The 20,443-nt window shown below is 48.1% G+C and overlaps 1 protein-coding gene across 2 annotated transcripts in view; it reads left to right on the top strand.

The window, feature by feature from the left end:
- The window catches only part of ALKBH3 (alkB homolog 3, alpha-ketoglutarate dependent dioxygenase), a 50,886-nt gene that overhangs the window by 26,566 nt on the left and 3,877 nt on the right, over window positions 1-20,443 (top strand). Inside the window, exons 9-10 of one of the 2 annotated variants that reach the window (XM_024748805.1) lie at window positions 7,406-7,504; window positions 8,263-8,773. In XM_024748805.1, the coding sequence (XP_024604573.1) occupies window positions 7,406-7,504; window positions 8,263-8,340 (177 nt within the window). In that variant the 3' untranslated portion in view covers window positions 8,341-8,773. Of the gene's footprint in view, window positions 1-7,405; window positions 7,505-8,262; window positions 8,774-20,443 lie in introns of those variants that run through there. The other variant, XM_024748806.1, reaches the window with a different exon arrangement.

Below are 20,443 nucleotides of genomic sequence, written 5' to 3'. Positions count from 1 at the left end.
CTTGGAAAACCAAATGTCTCGCTGTTGACTAAGATCATTAATTTGGAAGCATATTTTGTGTCCATGGCCTTTTCTGATTGTGTTGGGATCACTGAGATTAAGAATATGATACTTGAAGCGGCATATCTGTCCTGAGCTTTGTTTCAGGCACTACCATGTGGAATGGCAAAGGGGCATCAAAGAAGCCTGGCAGATAACATGTGGCCTTGCTTGGGAGCTTACATACGATGACAAGACATGGGCATAAAAGAAGGAGTCATGTGAGGGGTCCACCAGCGGCTCAGTTGGGTAGCTCTTAAGCGGAAACTGGTCCTCAGACTTGTTTTGTTTATATACTTCCCAGGGTTTTTAAAGAAACTGTGTTAGTTGCCAAAATTTATAACTCAGGAGATTTCATATAAAAATCCCGTTATCAGTTTCCCTGGAAAACCCAGAAGGTCGGGCAACTCCAGGGGAACGGTGAGGGAGCTGCAGAGTGGCTCCCACCTGTGTGCAGGCCCTGTGCTCTCCACTTCTCCATGGTCCCCACTCCCCACTGTGTTGTACCTGGCCCACGCCCCTTGTTCATGCTGCTTGCTGATGTTTGTGACCCTTACAGTATAGTCAGGGTGCCATATAATTCAGATAGGAAATAGTTACAGGATTTCAGAAGAAAGAGAGAGAACTTTGGAGAGCACAGCACTGTGGAGAAAATACAGGCTTTAGAGCCAGGCAGATCTAAGTTCAAATATTTGCCTACATGCCTCTAGCCAGCCTTTTGCCTTAGAAACGTACTTTCCCTCCAGCTTCCTTTGCTTATAATACAAAGGAGAGTATCATGTCCCTTACAGGGTTGTGGTGAGGATTAGCAGTACTGGGTGCAAATGGTCCCTAATATGCCTGGTACTTTAGCAGTGTACACCATGGTTGATCATGTCCAGAAAGCCTAGCAGGATGCCTTGGTTTAAGTACCTGGAAATAGTTATGGAAAGAAACTTGGGGCAAGGAAGTGGGGAGCCAACTCTCGGTGGATTAAAGAGTTAAATCTAAAAAATATACTTTTTTTTTAACTGAAAGGAATTGCAGTTGTATATTTAAGTTTCCTGAAAACGGGAAAAAACCATGAAGGAGAGCCAAAGAAAGATCAGTAGAGGTGACTGTAAAAATTTTTTGAGCTATTCTGTGTTAAATATCATAAATGCAGTTAAAACGCAAATAGCAAATGAGAAAAATATTTATAGAAAATATAACAAAGGGAAAATATCTTACTGTACATGGTTACAGATCAATAAGAAAAACATTAACACCCCATAGAACGATGGACAAAAGACACGAACAGAGTTTACAGTAGAAGAAATGCAAACAGCAAATAGCCATGTGAAAAAACGGTGGACTTGGTTAGTAATTAAAGAACTCTATGTTTGAAGAATGAATTGCCATTTTTCCCTAATTTTTTTTGCCATTTGATAATGTTCCATACCGGTGATGCGCTCAGAAGGCAGGTGCTATCACATTTTCTTGCTGGAATTATACATTGCCACAGCCTTCTTAAAGCAGTTTGATGTATAAATCAAAGTGCCTTCAAGTTCATACCCTTAGATCCAGTTATTCCACTTTAAAGAATATATCCTAGAAATATACTCAGAGATGTTTAGTCCAGGATCTACTTGTAGTAGGTTTTTCTTTCCTTTCTTTTTTTTTTTTTTTTAAAGTGTTACTGGTATATTAAAATCTCTGTTTCCAACCATGTGTACCTAACTGCTATGTCCTTAGCACTAGCGTAGTGCCTAACATATGTAGGTGGTCAAAAAATAATTTGTGAATTTAAAGGAGGAAGGATGCGTTCATACAAAAGAATATTATACAGCCATATTTTTGAAATACAGTACATCTAAGATGTAGAAAATGCTCACAATACAATGTTAAAAATGAGTGCACGATTGTATGTGTAGAATATTCCCTGTGTATGTGTTGTATGAATTCTGGATGATGGGATTAAAGGTGATTTCTATATTTTCTTGGTGCTTTTCCTCAGTCATTCAGGACATATTTATTGATATGTGTGTTAGGCATTGAGTGTATTTCAAAAGGGAAAGACAGCATAGCCCTCATGGAGTTTATTATCAGAGATCAAGAAGGCAGACATTGAACAGGTAATTACAAGTGTGTCAGTTACTCTAGGGAACTTATGTTACTTTTATAGTAGGAAAAAAAACTATGCCAATGATGATTTTCAAGCACTGATGTTTGTATTCGCTTGGTCAAAAGGTTCGTTCGTTTTTCTCCATAAGATGGCTCTAGTAGCACTTAGTTGTCTTTAACTTCATTTGAAACAATTTTGTTAGATTGTATTGTGACAGCTGTCATGTCAGTGTGCATTAAAAAAAATCAAAATTGGTGAATTTTTGTGTAGCCATTTTAATATTAATGATGGGGGAAAGCAACATTTTCAGCATATTATGCTTTATTATTTTAAGAAAGATAAAAACACAACTGAAACACAAAAAATATTCATGCAGTATATGGAGAAGGTGCTGTGACTGATCGAACGTGTCAAAAGTGGTTTTCGAAGTTTCATGCTGGAGATTTCTTGCTGGACGATGCTCCACAGTCGGGTAGACCAGTTGAAGTTAATAGCGATCAAATCGAGATGTTAATTGAGAACAATCAACATTATACCATGTGGGAGATAGCCGACCTACTCAAAATATCCAAATCAAGCATTGAAAATCATTTGCACCAGCTTGGTTATGTTCATCGCTTTGATGTTTGGGTTCCACATAAGTTAAGCGAAAAGAACCTTGACCGTATTTCCGCGTGCAATTCTCTACTTAAACATATGGAAATGTTCCATTTTTAAAATAAATTGTGATGGGCAGTGAAAAGTGGATACTGTACAATAATGTGGAACAGAAGAGATCGTGGGGCGAGCAAAATGAACCCCTGCCAACCACACAAAAGGCTGGTCCAAAGGTGATGTTGTGTATATGGTGAGATTGGAAGGGAGTCCTCTCTTATGAGCTCCTCAGAAAACCAAGTGATTAATTCCAACAAATACTGCTCCCAGTTAGACCAACTGAAAGCAGCACTTGACGAAAAGTGTCCAGAATTAGTCAACAGAGAACGCATAATCTTCCATCAAGATAGTGCAAGACCACATGTTTCTTTGATGACCAGGCGAAAACTGTTACAGCTTGGCTAGGAAGTTCTGATTCATCAGCCGTATTCACTAGACATTGCACCTTCAGATTTCCATTTATTTCGGTCTTTACAAAATTCTCTTAATGGAAAAAATGTCAATTCCCTGGAAGACTGTAAAAGGCACCTGGAACAGTTCTTTGCCCAAAAAGATTAAAAGTTTTGGGAAGATGGAATTATGAAGTTGCCTGGAAAATGGTAGAAGGTAGTGGAACAAAAGGTTGAATACGTTGTTCAATAAAGTTCTTGGTGAAAATGAAAAGTGTCTTTTATTTTTACTTAAAAACCAAAGGGACTTTTTGGCCAACCCTATAATTTCTAAGACACCTTTTTTAGGACAGGAAAGGCGCAATTACATGAAAAATCTACATAGATCTCATACAGTGTGACGTTTCCTTTCCAGTGAAAAGAAAAATGTTTAGACTTCTTATCTGTTGGGTGGTTTGTAATGATATAACAATATACATCCAGGCTTTTTTTTTTCCTAAATAGCATTTAAAAAAAAATATTTATTTATTTGGCTGTGCCGGGTCTTAGTTGTGGCACGCGGGATTTTTTTTTTTTTTTTGTTTTTTTTTTTTTTTTTTTTTGCGGTACGCGGGCCTCTCACTGTTGTGGCCTCTCCCGTTGCGGAGCACAGGCTCCGGACGCGCAGGCTCGGCGGCCATGGCTCACGGGCCCAGCCGCTCCGCGGCATGTGGGATCTTCGCGGACCGGGGCACGAACCCGTGTCCGCTGCATCGGCAGGCGGACTCCCAACCACTGCGCCACCAGGGAAGCCCGCACGCGGGATTTTTATTTGCGGCGTGTGGGCTCCTAGTTGCGGCATGTCGCATCTAGTTCCCTGACCAGGGATTGAACCCTGGCCCCCTGCATTGGGAGTGCGGAGTCTTAACCACTGGACCACCAGGGAAGTCCCTAAATAACATTTTTCTAAAGGAAACTGAATAAGCTGAGATCTTGGTGAAAGTTATGGAACTTTGGGAAACCCCAGCATTCACTGGAAATTATAATTAAGCATTCAGATGAATTGGCTCTGGTTGAGGAGGCAGTGAGAATGTTAACATTAATATAAAAAAAATTTTTTTTTTCTTTTTCCATCTACTTGTGAGGTTTCAAGTGTGTGGAAAACCAAGAATATCAACAGCAAAACCCACCCTGCAGACTGACTGTGACCCTAAAAGTTTCTTTTAACTGGGATCAGGAATGGAAAATTTTATCCTAAGCCATGGCTTTTTAATGGGTATGTTTTGTTTTGTTTTGAAGAAAGACGTGAGTAAATCAAAAGGGTTACAGAGCAGTGTTTGGGTAACTTAACCATGCTTAATGGCCGTGAGTGCATTCCTCTAAACAGTCTGAACTGTGCTTCCACTGTCACTTATCTATTTATCAACTGAGCCCTTATGCTTAGCCACGTGAGCTCCCCTGGCCTTTTACCTGCTTCCTCAGTGGAAAAAGTCTCTGTGTATCTTGGTTAAGTTAAAGCATGGCTCTTTGGTCTGTTGCTGCTCTGGTCTCGGGAAGGAAGCATTTGTGAGCTCTGTGTTGCCTTGATAGAATCCCCTGCCCTCCCTTCTGTCTCCTTCTGTGAAATAGGAATGTAATTCCTAAGCCAAGGGTGTTGGAAGGAACGAATAACAAGCAGCAAAGTAATGACATCACCTCTCGCTGTAAGTGTGCTGGTATCACTGTCTCCTTCAGGGACTGATGAGAGTAGCCCCCTGCCAAGTGAAGGCTCAGCCTCTTTTGCTCTTTGGTACAACTAATGGTTATACTGGATGTAATGTGTTTCAAACCAACCTGAGGCTTTCTCTCACTTGAAAACCTCAGATCTTAGGAATAGTGAGGGAAATGTGGCTCTGTTGACCGTCACTTTCCGTCCATGCTGATGTTTCCCTCTTGCATTTGGAATTCTCTTTCACTTGCTGGGTCTACTCCTGCTTCGTGTTTCCAGGTAGAGTTACAGTGCTCCCCTCTTCTCTTCCACTGGCCCTAGCACTCCCTCCTCCCCAATAATGGTGGGGTTTTTTTCATGTTTGGAAAACTGTAAGTAGTTCCATTTATTTGGAGCACAGGGTGCCCGTGAGAGAGATGTAGGAGCTGAAACTAAAGAGAAGGAGCAGGCAGGTCATCAGGAGCCTTGGGTGCCAAGCTAATGGATTTGAACTTCATCCTGAAACCTTTGGGATGTCATTAAAGTATTTTAAGCAAGGGAGAGGAATTCTGAGATCAAATTTGCATTTTATTACAGTGGCTTTGGCAGAGCAACACTGGATGAGAAAATGCTGGCTCTTAACTTTTCTAACTTCTCCAAATTACTCCTTACACGTGCTCCCTGGTCTCACAGACCTGTGTACACAGGATGGGGCTTGGTTTCTTGGCCTCTGGGCTGTTGCATATACAATTCCTTCTTCCTAGAACATGCTTTTCCTCCGTAGTGTATTTTTTTCTTTTTTTAAATTGAAGTGTAGTTGAGGTACAGTGTTATCCCAATAATGTTCTAATGTTCTAAGAGATCTTCATCTCAGGATTCTCTTCCTGTTGTGTTAAGTGTCTTTCCTGTCCACTGCACTCTCCTGTCTTAGTGTCTGTGCTTGGTTTATAGATTAAGGCCCCGTTGTACTTCTGGAGTATATAGAGGGCAGCAACAGTTCTGTTTCTAGCTGTGTTGAACCTTGATCTGGTTACTGACTTTACAGCCTAAATCAAGGAGCCTTGGACCCTCTGATTTCATGAACGATGCACTCCCTTCTGATATCTTTTCTTCAGTAGAACAGACATCTCCTCTGTCTGGAATACTTTTTTCAGAGAGCAACCTTTTGCTTTTCTGAGATGGAGCTGGGCTACCTGAGGACAGGGTCACCTTCCCACTGGTTGGCTGAGGGGTCAGAGGTAAATGTTTTGGTGCTTACTTATTACTGGAAGGCAAAAGGTGGCAGACACAAAATCAGTCACTGAGACCAAAAGTTATTTCAAGCATTGCGTATATCTTCTGCTTATAAAGTCATGACAGTGCTTGACAAAGTCACTGCCAAGGGCTGGGGGCGGGAACCTAGACTGTTTATGGAAGTTCATTTTGTTTTGATTTTGATTTTCCTGGGGGAAATCATTGTAAACAGTTACATTCTCAGAAGTACCCCTACGATAATAAACATAAACACAGCATTGCAGTGAAATTAATCCTGTAGTAACCCAAATGTAATCTCTTGCATTGGAAGTGAAGCAGATGAATGGACGAATCTGCCCGGAATGGAGGTGAAGAAGTCAGGAAACTTGGGTCTGTCCCTGTCTCAATTCTTGATGTGCTCTTTGTTGCTGTGAGCAAGGAAGTTGTTTAATGTGCCCCTGTGACAGCGGTGGAGGAGGAGTGACACCACCTGTTGGCCATATTGCAGCCCGCGCTGGGAGGCTTCATTATGGTGTTGGACGTGAATTGACTTTGAGCTCTGGAAGAAAGGGGCAATGTAAATACTGGCATTTGTATCCTAGGTGCTCCGGAGTTGCGATCCATTCTCAAAGGCTTACACAGCCAGTCTCAGTTTAGCAGCACTGTTCCGGTCACAGCAGAGCTCCCTTCTTTGAGAAGATCTTGTTGTTGACTGTTCTGGAAAGAAACAAGAATATATCTCCAAAATACCAAAATAGCCATCGGAAGAGTTGTGACTAGTTTTAACATAGGTACCAATTAGTGAATTAGCATAAATTATGAGAAGGGGGTCAAAACTCATGACACCATGTCTTGTTTGAAAGCCTCTTCTCCTAACACTATGTCAAAACACAGGGCACAGGATAAGGCAGATGTAAAGAATTATTGTATACATGACTTTGAATTCCTTCATAGGCCAGAATGTGCTTTTCTGCATTTTGAGTGCTGATAATACTAATACTAATAGCTGCTATGCTGTACCTAATGTGTGCCAGTCCTAATGTGTGCCAGTCCTAATGTGTGCCAGTCCTAATGTGTGCCAGTCTGCAAGTAATCCTCACATGTGTAAGGTGAGGCTCACAGCAGCCCTGTGTGGCAGGTACTCTCGTCATCCTTATTTTACAAGTGAGTAAATTCAGGAACAGAGAGATGAAGTAACCTGCCTAAGGCCAGTCAGCCGCCAAGTGACAGAGCCAGTCTGGCTGAGTGGAGGCTGGCATCTCTTCGACCAGTGTCATGTTCTGTTGCAGCATCTTGATCACACAAGCAAAAAAATTCAGTGCAATGAATGCTGTTTTCTAGGAAGAGAATGGGGACTACACATATGTGGACAGAGTGAAGTTACCCTTGGCTCACGGGACCTTGTTACTCATGGAAGGAGCCACCCAAGCAGACTGGCAGGTGAGAACATGCAAGTAACGTGGATTTGCTGTCATGTAGAGGCTGTTTCCTGACTGGCTTGCGGTTATTAATTTCTATATTAGATGTGGTGAAAAGCAAGTGGCTTTTATAATGAGCAAGAGGCAATAAACTGACATCATTTCCAAGGGGTTTTGATTGTACTGACAGTCAAAGTGGCCCTCTACAGCAGCAGTGTCCACTAGAAAGTCCTGTGAGGATGGAAATACTCTGTATCTGTGTAGCCCAGTGTGGTAGCCACTATACACATGACTGTTGATCTCTTGAGATATGGCTAGTGTGCTGAAGAACTGAATTTTTAATTAATTTAAAGCTTCAGGCAGCCAGTGGCTAGCGTATGGGGGCTGCACAGCTCCATAGCTTAGGCCAGGCCATTTTTAAGGTGTGCAAATTAAGAACACTTAGCATGAGAGGGGAATCTCATGCCTGTCTGTGATCTCAGCCATTTATGTGTTTTCTTTTGAGCTTTGGAAAAATGGCAGGAGGCTGAGAGGAAGAGCAACACTTAGAAAAAATGAAACTGTCTCCCTGTGAGGGTGCTGACATATCACAGTGAGGGTGGTGGTGGAGATTTGTTTCAGAGAAGGAGACCTTTCTCCACAAGACTTAAAAGAGCTATTGCTGCTCATTGACGGGAGATAAAATTGAAACATGTCTATGTCCTCATAAATAAGTTTTAAATTGCTTTGGAATAAAAGTGTAAGTGTGTGTATGTCAGAGTTATTCATATTTCCATTTAGCATCGAGTGCCCAAGGAGTACCATTCTAGAGAACCAAGAATAAACTTGACCTTTCGGACAGTTTATCCTGACCCTTGAGGGGCGCACTGGTGATGTGAGGTCTTGGAGAGGGAAGCTGTGCTGAGACTGAGCAAACCTTCCACCATGAAGAAACTTCCGGAGACTGGTCCAGCTGCTCTCATGGTGTGGCTGTTTGGAAGATGTGGATGGGATTTGCTTCCCAGCTTGGAGTCCTATTAAACGACAGCCTACAGTTCATGTTTGTAATATGTTTACTGTGGGAACAGTAATCCCTAATCATGTTTTGAAATCACATATTTTCTTTAGGCAAGTTAAAAACTGCTGTGGCTGTGTTCACAGATGATTTTGTCCATAAGCAGTTTTTTTTCTGCCCTCTCCCGCTTCATTTGAAGGAATATGAATGGACTTTGCCTCCGGGGTAAATCCACACATGTTTGTTCCTTGTGCCTTTAGCAAAGTGGAGATATAAATATGAGTCAGTGACTCTGGAGCCTTGCGTAGGCAGACAGCTGCTAAAACCCAAACAGAGCTTTGTTGAAGTCTGCCTTGACTCCTGAACATCTTGGCTTGTGTGCTGTTGTAATGCAAAGCTGCATGTTCTGGGAGCACTTTATTTAACTGAGTCTCCTTGCCTGCCCATCTTCCCAGGATATGCTCAGACAGGTTACAGGCCTCTGAATAAAGAGCAGAGGTGGTATTCTCCAGTGCATCTCCAAGCAGCCACCTGGACTACTTGAAATACAAGAGAAAACTGTCCCCTCAAAGGGAGGAAGAATTGAGTGATGTCATGAGAAATTTCAGCTGAAGAGCAGCAAACGCCCTGCTAGTGGCAGCTGTTCTACATAGATTAGTTCCCCCTGGAGAATGACTGGAGTCATTTAAACCCTAGCCAGATAGGAGCGGGAGCAGTCCTACAGGGAACGGACTCAGTTACCTAAGAGTCCTGTTCACTTTAGATTTCAGTAGCCCTATGACTAAGGCTTTCTTCTGACTCAGTGTTTTCTTCTACACATGTTCCCGAGATGAAAGCGTTAGTCTCTGATGTCACCAGGGTTCCCAAAGCAGACAGAGCGACTGCCCCTTGTTGCATCATAAAAGCACGTGTCTTCCTGACCCCTTGACTTAGGAGCAGCATGCCAATTCCAAACCAAGACAGGAAAAGCTGGAGAGAAAGAGAATGGATTTAAATGGATGAAAGTAGGGCGAGAGAGTTAGAGTTTCCCTTAGCTCCCTGTGGGGAAAATTTACCGAGCCTTCTTGCTTTTGATCTTGTTTCCATTCCATGCTGTAAGATTGATGATCTCCATGATCACAATAAAATGCCAAAGGCTGGGCAGGCTCTTCCCCAGAAGGCAGATGAATGCCATGCCTGGCCAGGCGCTGTTCTCTGACAAGCTCTGTAGCTTCTTGAACCAGAGTCTCTTAAATGTTGTTGCCTGTGTGTTGCTCCTTTCTCTAAGAAATGCTAAATGCTTTATGAAATCTGAACATCATACTGACCGTGAGGGAGGTACAAATCACCATAACTATAAAATGAAACCTACTCAATCCCTAGCTTTCCTCCAATTCAAACAAACACAATCTGGCCAGGGTGGTGCAGCCAGCTTTGGCTATGAGTTGGCTGCATGACCTGGGGAAATTCCTTTTCTGTTCCCACAAGTGACAGGGCTGGCAGATGACTCCAGGTCTTAACCACATCCGCCCTGACCCGGGGTCATGCTCTCCCCTTGCATCAGCTCCGATTTCACCTCTTCCCTCATCACTGCCGTGTCTGTCAGGGAAACTAACTCCTACTCTTGAGCAGACAGCCTGGACCACCACCTGGGTTTCTTCACCTGAGAGCAGCAGTCTTAGGTTTTGTTTCTTGCTGTCAAATGCCGGAACTGCTATTCTTTCTACCACTAAGATAATGTCCCTTCTGAAATGTCAAGTAAGTACTTGCCATAGAATAAAAGTACAGGGTTAGGACCGGACAGGAATTCCAGACCCCAGCAAAGGAGGCCCGTGCTCAGTGACTGCACCAACCTGTTGCTGTGTTTTACTGGTGGTAGATCTTAACTAGGAATTAAGGGCGAAGCTATTTTTGCCAACATTACTTGTAAAGCAGAGGGAGCAAATATAACGGCTGTCGCATGAAGAAAAACAGGTCTAGTTTTTTAGTTGCCCGTTTTTTGAGCTTTAATAACCTGCCAGAACAATTTAATAACCGTCCTAGGAGCTTTTCATACATAATTCCTAATCCTCCCTGAAGCCCTGCCAAAACAAGATGCTATTCCCATTGTAGAGACTAGGCAACTGAGCCTCCAGGAGGTGAAGTCATTTCCTAGGACTTATGAACGGCAGAACCAGCACATACAGCACAGGCTAATGCCTAGACTGTGCTTTTCCCTCTGCCATGCAGGATTTAGGCAGAATAGTGGGCACCCCCAGGCCCATGAGCCTCACCCAAGCTCACCCTAGTGCCCTGCTGGCCAGGCTGACTGCCAGGCCACTCTGTTTGTCCCCTGGCTTTCCTGTGAACCAGTGCAGGTGTCTGCACCTCATCTCTCCTTAATCCACATGAGCATCTCCTAGTCAGAGACTCTGCTGCCAGCTGGACTAGAACTGTCCAGTTTACTGGGGGAAGCTCATTTTGGGGAGACACAGTCCAATTTATGACAAATTAGACAAATTCTCCTCTAACCTTCCTGGCAAGTGACTGAGAGCATGTTTCCTGACCATATCCAAGCCAACTTTCAGAGGTAGACAGGTGGTCCCTTCCTCCCTTCACTCTTGTCTGTGAGTACATTTGGGGACCCTGATGCCCGGACTCAGCGTCAGGCTTGCTCACGATGCGTACCAACACCACGACTCTGACCAGCAGATAGCCCGAGAAGCAGGGTAAGCTCTGCACACTGACAGCATGTTGACAGCAGGCACCTTGCCTCGAAGCATGGGTCGGAGCAGTCTGACACAACATCAGCTTGTATCCTCAGTCTACAGCTAACCACTAACTCACGTGGCATCGATGATTCCTAATAAATGGGTCACAGCTCATAAACCCGCCATTTTGCTGTGACACTCCCTCCCTGCTGCCTCCATGGCTGGTATGACCTGCCCTCGCGAGTGGCAGGTCTGTCGGGACCTGGTCAGTAAGTGGCACCGTCTCCTGAATTGTGTCATGGCGACCCCAGAAGAGCTCAGTGGGCACTGCAGTGAGCAGAGCGCTCCAGCTGGGCGGCTTCAGAGGAAGCCCTGACACGTTGGTCCCTGCCCTGCTGGGAATAGTTCTTCCTTGAGTTCTGGCAGCTTTCACTTGGCTGCAGAATATCTAAGACCCACTTTGCCTTTTCTGGTCATAAACACTTGTAGTGTTGAATCTGAAGTCTTGATTGCTTTATGTTCTTAACCATGCCTTTGAAAAAGCCGAATGTTTCCATAGTGATGCATTCTGTTTGTTTAAATCTTTACATATATGTGGTTCCACCCACACGCTCTCCTCAGAGGGATTTAGTTTACAACTGTCTCTTTACCCCCTCCCAGCTTCCCTTTGCAAGGAACCCCAGTATGAGACCCCTGTCAGTTTTGTGCTGCTGGAATCCATTCTTAGATATGATGACTCCTGTGTCTCGGGGTCAGCAGGGAAATTATTTTGATGTTTACTAATGAGGGTGGAACACAGGCTAATGGTGCCTTTTCTAGCTGGCTTAGTACTGCTGTGATAAATCAGAAAAGCCTTCCCCAGCCTGTGACCAGAGCCCCATGCTGGGCTGGGCTTTCAGCTGGGCGCGTAGGAAAACAGGATAAATTAGGTAAGTATTTTTGTAGCTAACGTTACCCAAAAGATCGTTTTCTCAGATGAGCCAACTTGGAGATGACCAAGGCATGTGTGACACTGTTATCATTACCGTTATTTGAATGCTATCACTTCCCCTCCATGTAATGGTGATGTCACGCTCCCTGGACACCAGGGACAGTCCCTATTCTCATGTGGCCTCCACAAGTGTGGACACGCTCAGGCAGGATCCTGGCCTCTGACCCCACTAGCTTTTAACTCTGGACACAAAGTCTAGGTTTCTAAAAGGGAAGGAAAGGTGAAAGCCAGGAGGAAGTGTAGAGTATTTACTGGACCTGTTACGTACATAATCTGACTTATTCTTAAAAGCAACCGTATGAGGCGGTTGGTTGGTTTTTTAAACAGCTGAGGAAACTGAGGTACTTAGAGGATAGATTCGATCCTGAGACTGGGTGTCCCTGGTGGGCAGGCTCCTGCGTGGTTACTTGTCTGCAGTCATTTAGTGCGATCTCTGGGCCTCCCCAGGCCCTGGCGTAGGGGGGATGGGGGAAGCGGCAGCCTGAGTCTCCTGGCGCCGGAGGGACTGTGCTTTTCTCATCCCCTTTAGCAGCCAGCAAAACCTCGGGTCCTTGCCTGGGAGCCTGGAAGCTTCTCTCCAGGGGGCGGGAAGCAGGAGGAAGTGGTGGGCCAGGCGTGGGGCTCTCGAGGGCTGCGTGATCACGTTGCAGTTAGTCGCCCACTGCAGGAGGGGTGTGGGCGAGCGCTGTGGCCAGCGCCTGCCGCGCAGCGCCTGTGATGCTCCAGACGCCCCCGAGAAGGCGAGCGCGAGCCTGCAGGGCAGCATTAGCCGCGGAGACAGGACGGCAGCCTCGCCTTGCCAGGAGGCTGCAGCAGGGAGGCCCTCCCCCGGGCCGCTCTGTCGCTCTGAGGACTGAGTCGGAGCCTCTGCCACCAGGTCCCTCCCTGCCCCCACCCTTGTCTGCATGAGGATGGGACCATCTAGGAAGGGAATCCACACCCTCCAAAAAGCGATTCTGGGTTGCGGGCTGTGTCCTCCCTGCCTAAAGAAAGTTTGTGGGATGGGTGGACGAAGGATGCCGTGAGGGCCTCCCAGACTTGGGCCTGGGGTATTCAGGCTGCTGCCCACCCGGTCGGGACTCAGGAGAGTCCAGGAGAGGAGGAGGGCCCCGCAGAAGTGTCTCCCCCATGCCCCTGTTGGTTAGAGAAAACTTTTCTGGAATGTTTTCTCTGAAAAATATATCAAGGGATTAGCCACTAATTTCTTCCCTGAACCCTGTCTCTGATGTTAGCTGTGAGCCTCTATTCACCCCGTGTAAAGGGGAAAGGAGGACAGTTAGCCTAGAGGCAAAAATCTGGGGAGGACGTCTGAGTGTGTGGCTTCCCGCTCACCCCCCAGTCGGCCCCCTGGAGGGCCTCCCGCCCTGGGCTCAGAGAGGGGAGCCAGAGAGGAGAGCTGGCGGACTCTCCCCCTGCCTTGCTCTTTGTCTCCACAAGTCCTGTGAGAGTGTAGGCTAGGAGCTACTCTCCCCGTTGGACAGATGCTCTTCTGAGGGCCACCCAGGGCCATGCCGGCAGAAGCAGCGTGAAGAGCCACAGCAAGTGCCTAGGCCAGTGTTCTTTCCACCGCTCTGAGATTCCGTGACCTCTTCTGAGATCCCCAGCTGAAGGCAGACCCTGGTGACAAGAGGGAACATGGGCACAGACAGCCCCAGAAGGTCGCAGTGCCTGTTGGGGCAGCCCTCCAGGGACTGGTGTTGGCGATCTCCATGCCGTCCTGGCCAGGTGGCTCGGCACGTGGCCAGGATCCCTGGCGCAGCTCGAGGGAGCATCTTCCTGCCGAACATAGCGCAGGCCAAGCTCTGCACCAGCTGCTTGGGGGACTTAGCTGGACAGCTTCAGGCAAGACTGGTCAGGCCCCCTTTACTGTCACAGTGCTGCCTGCAAGGGTGGACTTAGGAAAGAGCTTTGACACACCCGCTCTGTCCCAGGCTCCACATCTGGCAGACTTACTGCAGAGCCCCCGTGGGTCTAGCCTCAACCTGAGCCAGGCTGACCTGGCCTTGAGTCCCGCTCTGTCCTTCCTAGCCGAGTCACCTTGGACCCGTCTGTCAGCCCCCAAACCTCAGTCTCCTCAGCTGTGAAGTGGACACAGAGGCAGCCGCCCCCCTGAGGTCTTGTGAGGGTCGAGCTCATGAATGTGACATGCCTGATGCTAATGTTCCTAGCATATCAGCAGGCGGACCCTCAACCGCTGCGCCACCAGGGAAGCCCTGTAATGGTTTTAAGTAGAACATTCCACCTGCCCTGCTAGCCCCAACCCTAACCCCTCTGCTGGGTGGGCAGTGCCGCTGTGACTGACAGATGGCCCTGTGACCCTACCCTTCCCCTTGCCCGGCTCCCTGGGTGCCTGCACCTCTGCTGTGGGCAGCGAGGGGAGGCCCAGTGGCTGTGGGAGGAAGAGCAATATGGAAATTGTGCACAAGGAGGCTGATCATATTAAGATCCAGCTGCACTTAAGCGTCTCCTGGGAAGCTCTTTACAGCGCACTGAAGAGAGCTCCCAGATGTCAAAGCGGCCTTGCATCGAGGCCCGGTAGCTCTTAGCGGCCTCGCCACATGCTCCCCAGGTAATTGGTCTCCTAATGCACCAGCCCTGGCCGGGTTCCACCGCCTCTTCCCCCTCGGGTCAGTTCATGCTGCTCCCCGGCCTGGCAAGCGGGTCACAGACAGTGTGACACACCCCCGCCATTGTTTTCTTGTCCTTGCAGGCCATTTCTAGATGCTGTACAGGATGCCTTGGCCTGGAAGAGTAAACAGGATTGCCAGGCAGTGTGGAATCAGGAATTCTGTTCAAGACCAGGGCTTTTATGTCCAGAAATTGTGTGTTAGATGCAGTGGGGAACATATAAAAGGGAGACACGATCCCTCCTATCACAGGTAGAAGTAAACCAGCATGGTTTTCATTTTCTTCTTCAACATTAGTTTTTATTCCTGACTACAAAAGGGATACGTGTTCTTGGTAAGAAATTTAAAAGAAAGATAAAAGGAAAATCATTTATAGCTTCACACTGGAGATGACAGCTCTTCACATTTTGCAGTGGATTTCTTCTCTACACGTTTGTATACTTCAAAAAAAAAAAAAAGAAAGAAAGAAAGCAACTTCATACTGAACTCATCAACTTGTAGCCTTTTGCTACTTATTTTTTAAATTGACGCATGACATTAATTGTTGTTCCTTAAGAAGTGGCAGCATAGAATGGTATATAGTTGTATCATTATGTACCCAGTCCGTTATGTTGGATAGTTCAAACATTGTTCAGGTTGGAGTTGCTTTTGCTATTTGTAACCATTCTGCTGATTTTGGAAATCATGAGAGTGGATGGTGGGGCTGCAGTGTAGCTAGGAGTCCAGGATTTGGCCTCAATCAGACCTCAATTCAAATAATAAAAGAAGAGATAAGTAACATTTTTATAGAGCCTGAATATTGTGCCAGGCACTGTGTTAAGTGCTTTACATACATTGACTCATGATTTATGAATCCACATAACAGGCTGTGGGCTAGGCATTGTTTTTATTCCCACTTTACAATTGATGAAACTGAAGCACCACCCCTCCACTTTTGCAGCCGTCCTGTGGCTAAACCTTTGTGCACGTGTATGATTGTTTCTTAGAATACATTCCTGAAAGTGGGGTCCTGGCCCAGATTCGGAAGGCTATACGTATTTTTAAGGCCTTGAATACATCATGTGAATGACTTTCCAGAAAGGTTGCCCCAGCTTCTCCTACCACCAGTGTTTGTGTATATTTGAGAAAATCGTGCCGTGCTTTGAGCAGCAATAACGTGCCAGGCCAGTGCTCTAGAAAGCTTCTCTCCTTGAAGGAGAGGCTGTGCCTGGCCTAGAGTAAGCAAGCACTCAGTACATCTTAGCCAGTGTTAGAACTGTCATCTCATCGTGTGTCGTTTGTTGAGAAAACAAGACGCATACTTGAAGAACCTCAATAACAAGGTGAATGTGGAACAAGGGGTCCTGACAGTGAGTGCCACACGTGTTGGGGGAATATGGGACGTAGTTTGGGGTAGTGGTCATGGAACGCTGCACGGCGGAGGAGGCACTTGGAGAATGGGAAGGAGGACCCTGAAGTAACAGCCTGAAGGCTCATGAGCAGTGGAGCCTAGGTGGCTTGTGTCCAGGGCTTGTGTAGGGAGTGCTGAGCTGGAGGAGAGACAGTGAGAGAAGATGGGCCCAGATCAGACCTGGGAGCCGCCCCAGGCCAAAGGCTCTGATGGTGGGGAGCCTCCGAGGGCTGAGACTTTTAGGAAAATGTACTTATCAGGAGGGAGCGAGGGGATGGGACTCGAGGTGGGGAGACCTGTGCGAGACCTGGACGGGAGCTCAGGCAGAGGGATCTGCGTGTGTGGCCTGCTAGGCACTCTGGGAGCAGTGAGGAGAAAAGATGTGTTTCCTGGTGCTGGTAACAACCCTTCTTGCCGCGAGTCCTGAAGCAAAAGAAAAACAGACACAGGGCTCAGCTATGAGGTCAACATGTCTGACAGAGCTGGATGGGAGACCTTGGCTTCTATCCATGACCATGGTCAGACTCTTGATACTCCCTCACCAAGTCTGGGCCCTGAGGCACCCTATTCAAGGAAACAGCACAGCAGGCCCTGTCCCCGCCAGCTGCTGGGAAAGTCGCTGCCAGCCCCGCCGCGCCAGCGTGTGGAGAGCCAAGGAGGTGGGCCTCCAGGCCTGCTTCCAGCAGGTGGACGCTGGCCCTTCCCGGTGTCCCTCCCTCCCAGGCGGGGGACACAGGAGCCGAGCAGCACACTCCCTGTCTGTGGGCGGGCGCATCTGCAAGTGGGCAGGAAAGGGATTCGCCGTTCCCCCAGGCCAGTGCTTTCTCCAAGCTCCCCTGTCAGAGAAGTCTGTCCTCCCCTCCTGGAGGAGGGACTCAGGGGGCTTGGGAGAACATTTCCAGTATTCTTGCCCCACCCCCCGGGGCTGGAACGTTCCTTTCCTGGTTGCAACTAAGGTAAGAGATACTCCCCCCTCCCCGACACGGTCATCCTGCCCCATCCAGGATCCTTTGGAGGGACGGCTGCCGGGAATCGGCCGGGCAGGGGAGTGTCCAGGTGTCAGTTTTGGTGCCGTGTAGACCTGGTTCTAGAGCCAGCTCCTCCGCTTACTGCTGTGTGGCCTTTGGCAAATTTCTTGGCCTGAGTTTGTCTGCCAATAAGACTGGGTTGTTGCGAGAATTGAGCGTGACAGTGTAGACCCGTCTCGGTCTGGGTAACTGGCATCATCAAATAATGTAGACGGGGAGGAGCCTCCTCCAACCTGCGGGCTTGGGGCGGATCTCACTGTGATGGAGGTGGCGTGACTTCTGTGTAGACAGGTCTAGGACAAGGCCTTGGGGGAGAGAGGCCCCAGCCTGGCCAAGAGAGACTCGGGAGGCGGCTGTACGGGGCCATTGGGGGGGCAGTGGGAGGGAGTGTGGAAAGGGACCTGATTCTGGGGTGTTCCCATGGAGGGGGGCTTGGGAGGAGGGAAAGGAGGCGGGGAGAGAGCCAGAGAGGAAGGAGAAAGTTCTTTCACGACACCCCATTGCTCCCCACCCCAATACAAAGCACTGTATCCTTCCCACTCTCGCCTGGGAGCAACAGGGGGCAACCGTTGGCAAGGCTGGTTGTGTCTAAGGTTAAAAGGTGAGTAGGAAGTTGGGCCTCTGAAAGGTGGCCCCTGGGTGCTGGGGCAGTAGTGTCCTGGCATCCTGTCTCTGGGCCCTGGGCCAAGCCCTTCTGCACTTGGCCCCAGTTTTCCCATCTGCAGAATACAGGGGTTGCACCAATTTAATTTTTTGTAGCTGTTTTGACCACAGTTCATGGTTAAGAAAAAAAAAAGTTTCCACACACATTTAACTAAAACTAAAGCTTAATAGAACAACACTTCATTACACGTCTCTACTCTGATGTTGTCTGTTTTGCGTCATTCAGAACTGCTGGTGACGGCTCCCTAACTGATTGTATGGCCCACTAGTGAGTCACACCCCTCGCTCTGAACACTGACCCAGCTCATCTGGAAGTTTCCTTCCTGCGCTGGCAGCTGGCAGTTCTATTCCATTTCCTCTGGCCTCATGACCCCCATCAACCAAGCCTTTGTGGTTTTCTTCTTCATATCTTCAAACAGTAATCTCAGATGCGGGAGGGAGCCCCTGGCCTGATGGCACTGCTCCGAGTGCCCTCTCACCTCCGTGGGAGGTCCTGGCGCGCCCACTGTCTGGCTGGGCCCTGCCTGCACTGCATCAAGTGCCGGGACGTCCGTGGGTGGGGAGGGCCCTGTGCCATCACCACGGGCAAAAGAGTGGGTTTGGATGTCATCCACACTCCTCTCCCCACCCCACCCGACCACTGCCTGGGCCAGAGGACACCAGCCTTCTCTCTGGAAAAGTTGGGGGGCTTCCGTGGTGGCGCGGTGGTAAAGAACCCGCCTGCCAATGCAGGGGACACGGGTTCGAGCCCTGGTCCGGGAAGATCCCACATGCCGCGGAGAAACTAAGCCCGTGCGCCACAACTACTGGAGCCCGCGTGCCACAACTACTGAAGCCCGCATGCCTAGAGCCCGTGCTCCGCAACAAGAGAAGCCACCGCAGTAAGAAGCCCGCGCACCACAATGAAGAGTAGCCCCCGCTCACCACAACTACAGAAAGCCCACGCACAGCAACGAAGACCCAACGCAGCCAAAAATAAATAAATAAATAAATTTTTTAAAAAGAAAAAAAAAGTTGTTGGGAAGTGGAGCCTCCCAGTTGGAATTCCAGACTCTTCCTCAGGCACAGCCGCTTCACCGTGTCCCTCCTTTCACTGAACCCCTGTCTGGGCAGGTCCAGGGGTCACCATCGTGAGAGCTGCTGATGGATGATGAGATGAGCTTTGGCAGTGATAGACCTGGGTTCAAACCTTAACTCTATCTGCCTGGCTGTGTGGCCTTGTGAAAGTTCCCTAACATCTCTGAGCCTGTTTCCTCATCTAAAGTTTGGAGATAGCAACACCCATCTTGCAGGATAAACTTAAGGGTGAGATGATAGGTACCAAGTGCTTTGTGTTGGTGCCTGGCCTGAAGAAAACTCATTCCTTGAAATCCCATCCCCTTGGGTGTCCCTGTGAGGGAATGGCTGGAGAAATAGCAGCTGTTGCCGCCTTAAAGAAAGAAGGGGGAGATGCCTTCCGTGGGCCAGTTATAGGAGAGCAGTGTCGGAGAGAGGCTGCCTTGAGTGGGCTGTCCTGGGAGTGACCTGCAGCCCCAGCGTGTCCAAAATGTGCAAAGAGACTGGGGTGCAGCAGGCATCTTGTGTCCCCTGGGCAGCTGGAGACAATGTCTGAGGAGGCAGACAGGCAGGGACTGGGGAGAATGGAGTCTCTGGGCCCCCATGGCGGGCCAGGAGCTTTTCACGAGGCTGATGGTGTGTGCCAGTTCAAGGCCAGGCTCACAACACATCACGCAACAGGGCATCGTTTCAACCCTAATTTTTTGGAATACATTTAAAAATTCACCCTCCTGCAGGGCAAATTTTACCCCAATATGTTCTCATAGAACAATCTGGTTTGATCCTCATAACCGCCACCCTGGGTAAAGGATGGGGCAGGCACAAGGCCTCCGCCTTCACAGGGTAGCAAGAAGAACTTTCTGGCAAGCACTAGAACCAGGGTGCCCAAGCAGGCAGCCTCGATACGCTGTTTGCCTCTTCTCATGCTGTTACCCGTTGCCGAGGCTGCGTGAACGTCTTCTTTGTGGGTTGTCTTCAGAACCCACAACACTTTCATTTTGGTGCCCCCCTCCCATGATGATAATTATCGAAACATCCATATCCGGGCTCAGATCCGAGTTGTTAGGGATCTGAGCCAAGCTGGAGACAGGCATGAGGACACCTCTCTCTTCAGAGACTGCTGTTCCTGGGCAGCTGCTTCCCGAACACAGAAAGCCATTCCTCCCAGAGCTCCTGTGCGCATTGGCTCTTGATAGCTGTAGACACCGGGGCTCTGACAGCTGAGGCAACTTGCCCAAGGCCACACAGCTCCAACAGCAGAGGCTAGGGGCCCTTTGAAATGCTGCCTTATGCAGCTGGGACTTGGCACTAACTGGGAAGACCTCTGGCCCCTCACCTCTGTGTTCTCGGCCAGCTCCAGCTGCCCTCTGCTCTGTTTTGCCAATAACCAGGAGACTCTCCTTCCAGGGCAGAGACTGGCACTTTAACCTTGGAACATAAATAAGTTCCTGGGGTTTGCTTTGGGGAACACATGGGGCTGGCTCGTGGTTCAGTAGAGGCGGTGAAATTTCTCAGAATCTGAGGTTGCATGCGCTGCTTTAGG

Source organism: Neophocaena asiaeorientalis, unplaced genomic scaffold, assembly GCF_003031525.2.
Source record: "Neophocaena asiaeorientalis asiaeorientalis breed wild unplaced genomic scaffold, Neophocaena_asiaeorientalis_V1.1 scaffold43, whole genome shotgun sequence".
Classification (NCBI taxonomy): domain Eukaryota; kingdom Metazoa; phylum Chordata; class Mammalia; order Artiodactyla; family Phocoenidae; genus Neophocaena; species Neophocaena asiaeorientalis.
The sequence above is the reverse complement of the archived record's forward strand: the minus strand, read 5'-3'. Positions and strand labels throughout refer to the sequence as shown.